The sequence below is a fragment of the Vigna unguiculata genome, chromosome 9 (genome assembly GCF_037176805.1).
Source record: "Vigna unguiculata cultivar grain cowpea cultivar isolate G323 ecotype 2 chromosome 9, ASM3717680v1, whole genome shotgun sequence".
In the NCBI taxonomy this organism is placed as follows: domain Eukaryota; kingdom Viridiplantae; phylum Streptophyta; class Magnoliopsida; order Fabales; family Fabaceae; genus Vigna; species Vigna unguiculata.
The window spans coordinates 5,136,662-5,148,892 of NC_140800.1; the positions used below are offsets into that span (position 1 = coordinate 5,136,662).

At 27.1% G+C, this 12,231-nt stretch overlaps 1 protein-coding gene across 1 annotated transcript; it reads right to left on the bottom strand.

Moving 5' to 3' along the window:
* Positions 1 to 630: 630 nt before the first annotated feature.
* Positions 631 to 1,581, bottom strand: LOC114162518 (uncharacterized). Its single transcript, XM_028046438.2, has one exon. The coding sequence runs from the start codon at positions 1,496 to 1,498 to the stop codon at positions 908 to 910; it is 591 nt and encodes a 196-aa protein (XP_027902239.2). The 5' UTR covers positions 1,499 to 1,581; the 3' UTR covers positions 631 to 907.
* Between the last annotated feature and the right edge of the window lie 10,650 nt (positions 1,582 to 12,231).

A 12,231-nucleotide genomic window follows, 5' to 3' on the forward strand; every position in this document is an offset into this window, starting at 1 on the left:
TAAATTAAATCTAAGAATTATATTTAATTTATAATTAAATTTAATAATTTTTAATTGAATTTCAAAAATAATAAATAAAAATATTATTAATATAATATTTATAAATAAATAAATTTAATCTCAAAAAGAATAAAATTATTCGATTTTAATTAAAATTATGACTAATCGAATAAGAATAACGAATATATATAACGGAAAATAATTACAAACTAACATATACTAACATCATGTGATACAACAGTGATTTGATTACATATACAACTTTTTAAAATTTAAATTTAAAAACAATAAAAAAATTAAAAAAGAAAAGAAAAACAGAAAAAGGCATGTGACTGCTAACCGTTTAAACGCAGTTCGCAGAAAAGATCAAATTAACAAAAGTTAAATTTTAATTAAACACTAAACTAAAATAATGACCAAATTAAAAAAAAAAAAAAAACGACTCAAATATACATTTAAGGCTTTTTTATTTATCACTATTATTCCCGGTTTTTGTTGTTTGTGACGTTATTGTTGAACTTGGTGAAAACATCGAATTTAGAGTCAGAATGAGGAATAGTAGATATAATTTAGAATTTAGAGTTAGACAGAGGAATAGTAGATATGATTTAGAGGTGTTTAACTACTGAGTGACGATCATAAACAAAATTGTTTTGTTGAAATTAGGATCAGAACTTGAAGCATAGCCATTAATGGCAGCCACTGACTAATATATCATTCGTGTTCTATTTTAGATTTATTACTTTGGTATATTCTAATTCCAGATTATGTACACGCACAAACAACGATCTTATGGATATCGGATGTAGAAGTAACAAAAAAACTTAATCCGTTCCCAACCGTTTGACCAAGCCGCCAAATCTGAATCTGTTGCGGCGAATCAGAGAGTTGACAAAATTGAAGACCTTCACGAATGTTCTTCCGCTTTGGACATCAGAGACAGCCTGCTCGGTTGTCGCCGGAAGTCACCGCGGCGGCGCTGCTGATGCGACGATGGCCGGATCAGGGACGCCAAGGCTCTCTTAACGAGGTCGCCTTCCGCGCCGCGGTTTTTCACGAGCGAGTTCGTCATCGCCGACCGCCGCACGTTGAACCGATTCGGCGCATACTGCGGTGGCGCCGGGCGAGAGCCGAAGTTCTTGTGGAGGCTGCACCGGAACGAGCCAGGATGCGTCGACGGCGAGCACATGCAGGTCCGCTTCTGGTGGTGGCTCTGCCGTTTGACCACCTCGCCAGCGCTGGTGGCGGCGACCGAAATGGAACGGTTCGGGGAGATTGAACCGAAACGGGCAGAAGCGGAAGAACCGCAAAAATTGACACGTGTGGGAGACCTGGAGCGGTGGAAGAAGGTGGTGGAGCGTGTGGAGAGGGTTGAGGTTGGAGAGGCTAAGGCGGTGGAAGAATAAGACGCTGACGGTGGCCGGGAACTGCGAAATCTTCCGACTGGCGAGAGGGTTCGGAGGACTGGACCGCTTGATTTTCTAGAAGCTGCCGCCATTTTAGAGTGAGAAAGTGAATGTAGAGAGAGAAGCAAAGAAACGGTTTAGTGTTGGGATTTCTCGAAGAGAGAAGGGATAGACCCTCTGGTTTTGCAAACCTTACTTTACTCAAACAATGTTTATATAGGAGAGTCATGGAAAGGGCAGAGTTGGAAGATGACATGGTTTCGTTATTTTCTGATTGGGGTTTTTTCTTTACGTATTTTCGTTGCTGACCCCTGCTTTTCCGTTATTACTGCAAGACATTTTAGTCTTTTCACCATACATGTAAAAAAAGAAAAAAAACGTGTTTCATATTTAAGATTTCTGTAAGTTTTTAAGGAAAAAATTAGATTTTTTTTAAATGAAATAGATAAGTTATTTTGTATTCTTTTTAATTTATCTGGTTTTGTTTAACTTTTACCTAATTTAATTTAAATTTGTACTAATTTTAATTTTAAAAACACGAGTTGATATTTTGTACGTAATTCTATTCTTAAATATATTATATTTTAATAATGTCTAGGAATATTATTTTAATGATATCTAGTTGATGTTTTAGTAATTTTAGGAACACAATTAAAATTTATTTGACTAAAAAATTAAAATGGTAAAAGAATTGTGAAATAATTATATGAAAATATGTATTATTGTATAACTTTTTTAGAAGTGAAAGTGTTCACAAAAAGTATAATTGATTTAAATTTTATTTTAAACTTATATATAAATTAATTTTAACTTAATTATAAAGAAATAAGTAATAAGCAAATTAGATTTTTTCTTCTATAAATATTTTGTGAATAAAAACATTTAAAAATATACTCAGTTATTGGATATTTTTTTCAGAAGTAACCATTTTATACAAATTAAGGTTCCTTTGTATCTAAAACGTCTTTTAGATATACAAAATTAAATTTTTATTGATGAACAGCGTGAAAGAGGAAAAGTGCAAAGTGAAGGGACTTGAATGCAAAAGTTAAATTTGAATGTTTCTTGGTGTGATCAGATAACGTGGAGGCAAGGTAAAACTGACACTAACTTTGGCTCTGACAGCCAACAGGTTTCTGTTCATCAGTTGCAAAACTGTGGGCTGCCCATGATAAAGTAAAATTTCACGTATTTTATATTATTTTTAATTAGAAACTGAATTAATAAAATAAAAAATAGTGTTAGAATTAATTTTGGGTCAGTCTTTATAAAAGTTAATAAAAATATTAATCAAGGATCATTTATCTCAATTTCCCTCTTCAATCTGGATAAAAGTAAAGTAAATATACAGAAGAAAAAGAATAACATTTTTATTTGGATAAAATTATAGAAATATTAAGAAAAAGTTATTATGAAGTTAAGCATAGAATTTATAAAAAAATAGAAAATTACAACCGCTAAAAGATAAATATCTCCATAAATTTCGGGCATTTCTTTTCGAAGATTTATTTATGCAAAGAAAAACTCAAAATACATATGATTTTTCTTTTTCAATTTATTCAGAAAGTAACCAAATTCATTTCAACATGAAGATGAAAACCTTTTCTTAAAATCTAATTGTTTCATTAGAATTTATTGTTTATTTTTTTTCAAATTTATGCAATTTTATATTAATTTTCATTTCACTTAAAAGAATTTTTTTTAAGAACTGCTAGTTTAAATAAAAAACTCTACTATTTGTACTTTTCTTTTTTCTAAATAATGAAATGGTAAATCAATTTTGAATGGAAAAGAACTCACAATTGATAGATTATTTACTTTCTATATTTTAGAATGAAATTTGCAATTGTTTATTGGTAATTCAGGACACATAGTGTATTACAATGGTAATGAAGAAAATGTCATTTTCTTCATATTAACTTTCAAAACCTCGAGATATTTAATTATTAAAGTAAAGTGATATAAGTACACTAACACAAGTCAGTTTGAAAAAATATGAAAGAATATTATATTCCTTAAAATATAGTTTTTCTTTTTCATATTCTTGCCTAAAAATTCAGAAGATTCCTTAAAAATAGTTGCACATTTGGATACCTGTACTTTTTTTACAATTATTAGTTATATATATAAAATTAATTTCATTTATAATATCAACAGTATTAAATATTAATAAGTAATTCATAAAATTCTTAATCATAATATACGTTAAAAGTATAAAAAAATTATTTATTTAAAGACGGTTTAGCAACTAACATATGATCATATAAGATATGGTAATTATTTTGTCAAATTATAATAAAATATTCAAATACTTTGATTTTTTTATTTAATATATTAAAATATCATCATTATTATACTACATATTAAAGTCATCAACAATATTATTGGTGACTACTCTATATTATTATATATCATTATTGGGTGTAAATTTTTTATTCTAGATATTGTTGTCTTTAGGGTTTTATTAAAATCATTAAATAGCAATTAGTTTTTGTGAAAAAAATTATAAACTAAAAGTTGTTGATATTTAAAATCATTTTTACTATAAATAAAAAATTATAATTAATTTATAAATTATAATTTAAATTGATTTCTAATATTAACTATTAAAGATTTGGTATCTAAATTAATATTTAAAATGGTAAATTAGAGATTAAATTCTTAGTAGTTAAGATTAAATATCAATTTGAATTTACAACGATTATAATTTTTTATTCACAATAGATACTAATAATTTTTTTTATAAAATAATATTTAAATTATAGTCACTGATTAATTTTTTTAATTGTTATTTAATATTTTTTAATAATATAATTAATTATTTAATTATTATCACTACTATTTTTATTATATTAAAATAATTAATATTATTAAACAAGATATTATAGTGAAATTTATATTATTTTATTTTATTTTTTCTTATCAATTATTTACCTAATAATTGTTTGTGACTTAAACATTAATTTGCCCTACATTACTCTTCTGGTATTATACTTAATTATGTATCTTTAGAATTTCTTTATTTGTTTTAAACCAATGTTTATAGAAGTGGGGATTAATGGACATGTAAAGTTGTGATGATTTAACTTTGATATGTTTGATCCATTGTTAATGGTTGAATGCAAATCTATGAGTAAGGAAAACACGTGGGTAACTATTGGAGTTATAAAGGTGACATAGAATAAAGATTGGAAAGAGAAAAGGAAGAGATTTTGGGTTCAACTATTTTCTTGTTTTGGATTGGTAAAATATATACTTATGTTAATAAAGAATAGTTGGTATCCTCTGATCCTTTTACAAAAATATATACTAAATTCTTCTTCTATATATCTAAAAGGATATGTTAAGATCAAAGTTTACATACCAAAACTCTATTATCTTCATATATCTTTCACTACAGCTTTTGCTAAACAAATATAGCTAGAAGGAATACCCTAATGATGGTATTACTTCATATCAAGTGGATCACCAATTTATTAGGCCCACATTGATTTAATTAAGAAAAAAAAAAAGAAACTATTTTTATATATAGACTTCCGGCCCATCATGCAATTTAAATATGTAATCCTTGCAACAGGTGTGTGATGAGAAAAAATAGAGAAAATAGAGTGAGAAACAGAGATACAGAAGTTGTGAGTGCCTCTAGTGAGAAAAGAGAGAAGTCATAAAAGAGAGTGAAAAAGAAGAAAAGAACAACCAATTTATCATATGCAAGTCTGTGCAAAAAAGTTACCTTAGAGGAAATGTTTTATTCCTTTCTCATATATTGAGGTTCCCTCTATTGTTTATTTAGAGTACTCATTGAGTTTATTATTCACCTTGTTGGTGAAGAAAATAATACTATGTTGATCCTTGAAATTTCTAAGAGAACTTGTGGTGTACCCATTTTACTAGTGGAAGATTTTATTGGACTAGGTCCCGTGAGTTTTTCCTCCATATCGAGATTTTCCCACGTTAAAAGTTTTGGTGTTTATTAGTTCTTCCCTTCTCTGTTTTATGTATTTTATTATTTTTCATATTATTTATTTAGTTATTTAGGGAAGATTTGATTTCGGTTTTGCTTCCACTTAATTATCTGTTATTTTTTTAGATATTCCCAACACTAGGTTATAGATGAGAGATTATCTACAACTATCCTATTATTCTCCCTAGTTCAAAGGGTTCATATCCTATGACTCTTAAACAAAGTATGGGACCAAGACACCAATCATAGAATGAGAAATTTATATTTATATTTTTATGTTTCAACCATGTCCATATTCTCAGTTAGACTATATTGAATATTTCTTCGTGGTATAGTACAATATTCTGAAAAACAATCTTATTCCTATGTTTCCACAACATTCACACTTTAGCAATCCACGTCCTCTTCTATAACATATTTCCTTTATGGTTTAAAACAATAAATGTAAGTGTTCAGTCCTAAAAATAATTGGATTCCTAGGATTCAACTTCCTTTACTAACATTTAGGGTTAGATCGAAAGGTTTAAAAGAAAAAAGTGAGAAATATTGTTAATTCAACTCCATTAACAACAAAATACTAACAATTCGACAAACTCTTGATTTTTTTAATTAGTAATGAATTGGTTGCATGAGCAGAGGAAAATAACTACCTAAATTGGTGAGTTGCTGAATGGGACCAGTGAAGAAAGTGACTCACACATGAAGCCAGGTCAGGCACCTTCTTTTCAGACCGAAAGTGTCCTTCCAATTATACACAGTAACCACCATTTCTTCCATTGAAAGATTCTCAATTCGAGAAAAATAACTACAAAACAAGAACAGACACGTAGCTTCCATGCAATTCTGACTGTGTTCTCAATCTCAACCTTCATTACTATCCACAGATTCTTTTTATCATCACAACATTTTACTACTTCTATTATATATATACCCTGCATCTAGACTTAAAACCAGTATTATATATTTATCTATATATAAAAGAAAAGAATAGAATTAGTCACGGAGTTTCATTGAGACAGAATGTACATTTAGGCTCGAATCACCTTGTAGAATGATTCAAATGTTTTTTTTTCAGAAATAATTTATATAAAAGAAAAAATAAAAAATAAAACAAAATAAACTTCTTCATAAGTTAATTTTAACTTATATATAAATTAAAGGTTAAATTTTTTTTTTCTCAATTTATTTTCGTCAAGTTTTGTCAAATAAGTCTTAATTTTGGTTTTGTATTCAAATAGGTCCAAATTTTCGTCAATTTTGTTTAATTGGATCCTTTTTTACTAATACTGTTTAAAAAATTTAAAAAAACCACGAAATGACACGTGACAGTCACTATTCATGACCGTTAATGATTTAAACGGTGTTAGCAAAAAAAGACCCAATTGAACAAAATTAACGAAAATTGAGACCTATTTAAATACAAAACCAAAATTAAGAATTATTTGACAAAACTCGACAAAAATTGGGATTAAAAAGATATTTTAACCTAAATTAAAATTCAAAAAGAAAAGAAAAGTTAAAATACGTGAAATTAAGCACGTTGGTAAGTGATATTGATTCTCCATCTCCCACCTAACTCATGCACTTTTGTGTTCTGAAAATTGATTTATCCTTTAGAATTTAGTGGCCAAGTTTTTCCTCCATTCTTCACAACCTGCCAAAGTTTCATCCCCACCCACTCATGCACATTCTTATCCAATTCTCTTTACTCATGTTTCATATCCACCATTTATTAATCTCCATAACTCCTCAATATATCCATCTACATAAACATATCAACACTTTACACCATATTTTTTCTTTCTCTCACTATATATTTCCTACAAATCAACCTAGGTTGGACATCTCTTAGTTTCCAACAATTTACCCCCACATTAACTTGTAGTTTCTCCAAATTTTATTTAGATATATTGGACAACAAATATTGAAAAATAGTAGAAAAAAGAAAATAGTATATATAAAGAGAGAAAGAGGAAAGAGAGAATGAAGTTAGCATGAGCCGCCATACAAATTTAAAGATGTTTATTTCTAGAAAGACAGTGTTTAAAGTAGTTTTTTTCAATTGGTCTGGGCATTGATTAAAGAATGGAAATCAATTTCTTTTATTAGACTTTAAGAAAAAATCTATTAGAAATTTAAAAAAAAAGGTATTTTTTAGGTGGCTAGAGGCTTTAATAAAGTTAGTTTTCCTGATAAAACAAAAGACGTATTGAATTAGTTTAGTATATATGGTGATGCACATATGAAATGAAGTTGTATTAAATGTTGCAAGTTTTAAAACGTGTTCTAAGTGAATTTTTAAGCTATAGTATTAATATGTAACAGAGTTTCATGAGGGCTGTTCATGCATATGGGCTTGAGTTATGCTACTTTACATTCATGAACATTCCAGTCACGCATGGTGTCTTATAAAATCATAAAACTTTCATATTTTTTATAACATAAGTGATTTAACAAAATCTCGAGATAGTTAAACGATTTTTTTTTTTTCTTTTCCATCTTGTCAACACTCTATATCAACAACAAGAAGAATCATTATTGTTCTTGAAAACTATCTAATTAAATTTAGTAAATATTTTTTTTGGAGAATATTTAATTTACTTACACTTTAGCATCACTTCTTATTTTAGGTTTAAGTGTGTGTGTTTGTTTTCACATTTCAGAACCTAAACATCTTCTCACGTTCACACAAAATGTTTGACATTTTTCTTTTACTTTTTCATTTAGTACAAAATGCTGGTTGATTTCAAAATAACATTATAATGTTTTTTTTTCAACGAGATTTTTTCGTTTCTTTCAAAGAAACTTATTTTTTTAACTTCAATCCAAACACATTAGATGTCTTAATTCAATTAACATAAAGAACTCACTCACCCACAATTCTGTCTAAAATTAGCAAAAGAAAATGTGACAAACCATTGATTTGGAAAAATATTATAATATTTAAATAAAAAGAATGATATACACTTTTTCTTTAATTATTTATATATTTTTTCACAAATTTATGTTATATCATATTTTCCGTATATTTTTGTTAATGATTTGATCTAGGTGTTAACGTCAGAGACTCATTTCAATATTAATTGAAAATTTATGAAGATTGACTTTTACATTATTAACTTTTACATGCACATTTGCTTAAAAAAATCAAACTTTTCATAATTAAATTGTTTCGTTAGTATTTCCATTTGTAGACATTTTCTATATGACCAAACAAATATTTGATTTTGTTGGACTTATTAAAAATAATACATTTTGAAAAATTTCGCATCGTCTAGGATAACATAGGGATTAGGTAGTAGTGATATAATGGACTTTAAGTCCATGATGTTTCTTGTCCCAGTTAACATATTTTAAGCATGTATTTGAATTTTCTTATACTTTTGTAGTATCTTGTAGTAGAGTGTTGTGAGCTATAATGCATGAATACGATGCATGTATCGAATATGACACGTATCTGATACGTCGATACGTTTATTTTGGAAGTAATATGATATGATACACGATAGTTATGTAATATATGAATATTGAAAAGTGTTAATAATTCTTAAAAATATAAGAAATATATAACTGTTATTGTGTGAATCCAAATTAAAATCATATGTACTAAAGTCTTCAACACAAAAAATATAAATTTTTGTCATCATAAAAATACCACTACAAAAAATCTTTTAAATAATGACCAATTATAGTAACAAAAGATATGTTAGAGACCAATTTTCTAAATAGAGACCAATTATTTTAGTAGTCAAAACCTTGGTAGTTAATGTTAGTAACCAATTTATAAACTAATTTATAATAGAAACTATTTTAGTTATTAATTTAGAGACCAATTATAATTTTCTGAACTATTTTAGTTACAATAATGTTTAGTTTATACATAAATTGATCACTATAGTGACTAATTATATTTTTTCACTAAAATTGGTCATTATTCAAAGATTTTCTTGTAATCTACTACAATTTTATAAATTAGATACTTAATTGTTAAGTATCAATAAAGTATCGAACACGAATACGTGACCTAAATTGAAGTGTCGATGCATCATAGGTTGTGAGGTTCAGGTTTTGCTTTGGAGAGTGTGAGTATACTTGGGGTCAAAGGACATGAGAGGATAATCTATGTATTGTACAAATTTTCATATAATATTATTATCTTGTGGTCGTAGTTTTTCTCTAATTTTAGGATTTTCACCTTTTTTTATCTTATTTCTTTTTTGTTAATAGAATAATTGTTAGAGATAAAGACGATAGTGTTCTAGATTGAAGATTTCTTGTTCCTAATATATTTATTCAAATTGAAAACATTTTGTAAGTTGCTGGTCGAAATAAAGTGAGAAGAAAAAAAAATAAAAACAAGGGAGAGGGGCCAAAAGCACTTCTATAAGGTTCGTCCTTTCCCTATCAAAAATCTTTCTGAAACAAGTTTATCCCTAAATACTTTAATCTGTGTATCACACACCAACCATAAACAAATGGTTTCTGATTAAATGTGTTGATTTAAGCAGATTGAAAGGATTCAAAAAGCTTGTTGAGCCAAGTTTTTGTTGCGTAAGAGGGTGGTGATCACTAATCAATTATTGTGATTAGGTTCTTTGCATCCACTTATACCAAACTAAAATCACCAATTATTTATAGAGCCTTTGAACCAAATCAATCAAAACCAAATCCATCACCTTATATATACCTTACACACGCACATGATTAATTCTTTGTGCTATGATGATTGGGATATGGTTCCCTTTTTACAAAGAACTTTGCTCCAATGTTGTCGCAAAATGCTCATTAAATTAAAGGTTGGACACTTATTTTATATACATCTCCCATCTGCACCTGAATGAATGTCAGACAACACTAATGGCCACTAATAATCGAAGCTTTCATTAATTACTCATTATTAATTATTAAGCTATCTACATACAGAGTAACAGAATGTGCACCCACTTTAAATATTGCACAAATCAAACATGTAATATATATGAATGGGATGTTAGATTCTCAAACAAAGTGATACACAATAAAATATATTACAAGAAAAATGCACTTAGTAATCATAAAACTTTGGTTTTGAAGTAAAGTTTAAGGTCTCCCTCAGTAGTTTAATAATGTTATTATACTATCAATTTCTTTATTACATTGTGACATCTATATTTAGAGGAAGGTTTTGTTTGGTTTATGCAACATCTTTAATAATGTAGACTTTTAAGAGTAGATTTTGACATAGCTATGTCAAAATCAAAATTATCATTATAGTGATTTCTTTTAATGTTTTAGTGTTTCCTGTAAGGTATTTTACTACTAGTTATTATTTTCTATGATGAATAATATATAATTTATATATCATAGTTAAAAAGATAAAAATTTAATCTGGCAACTTATTTTTTTATGTCAATTTAACCAAAAACAAAAAACAAAAAACACACACACACACAAGACAATTGTCTGTAATAAGTGTCATCTTTCTCCCTCACAGAGTTGAAGGTATCATTTAAAAATGAAACAAGTGTCGGTTTATGTTTCTTTACCCACAACAATCCAAGTCATCATGTGCAAGTCATTGATTATTTCTGTGGGTTGCGATTCCTTCAACTAATATTTAACTTAATCTCCAATTTAAAATTGCTTCATTGCATATAAATGCTTTCATAATTCATATTCTGCAGTTTAAAAAGTTTAGTCCATCACTTAATGATCTACTTTTCTTTACTATATTACTATTATTATTATAAAATAGAACATTATAGAGGATGCTTAAAGACATTATTAATATAATAATTTAGTTTCTGATACATTATGTTCTTGTTTAATATTTTTAATTTCCTTAAAATTTTTCTTTGCAAAATAATAAATATTTAATTTAATGTATTATTTTTTCTTTATTAACCTTATACTACTCGTTGGTATTATTCTTTCCCCTTAATTTTGTTTTTCCTTTTATCATCTCTCAACAAAAGAATAAAGCTTATTAAATCATGTTCTACAAAGTTAAAATTTTGGAAAAATTGTATGATAGAGCTTTTACGCCTATATATATATATATATATATATATATATATATATATATATATATATATATATATATATATATATATATATATATATATATATATATATATATATATATGTAACTATTTAGTATAACACAATTATATAAAAGATATCTAAGACTAAATTTATATTAGTACTTAATGTATCTTTGCATCATGAATTTTATATAGTGTTCATATTTTGACGGTTGTAAATAAATCTGTTCGAGATATCTTTATTGCTATTATGGAATATTGTATTTCTTCAATCTCATGGTATAAAATGACTTGATTTAACTTGAGTCTATAAGCTTATGTCCAATGAATGGTTGAGTTTTCTTTTGTTCTTGTGCTCAATGTAAAACAAGAAACAAGGTACAACATAAAATGTCATAAATAATATGTATTTTCCTTTTTAAAAGTGTGAGATAAATGCTCTTACATATAATCATTCAAATATCATGAGCTCATATATAGAAAGTTTTCACATTAGATATTGTATTTGAACAATATTTGTTACAAGTAATGTGGTAATCATTAATGATTCATTTTATAAATTGAAATATAGGTCTTAATAAATTTCTCTAATTAAGTAGTTTAATTAACACGGCACTGAATATATTAATCTCTTAAAATGAAACAGATACTTAACATAGTATGCGTACTAAACAGAAAAACTTGTTATTTTGTTCCACAATGAACAAAACCATTAGTTGTTTAAACTATATTAAATTTGTGTGCAAGTTGGCATGTGAATTAAGATAGTACAAAACAGATATTATGATAAGTGTAACAGTATCTTGGATCTTATCTAAATTTTGTATACATTATTGGC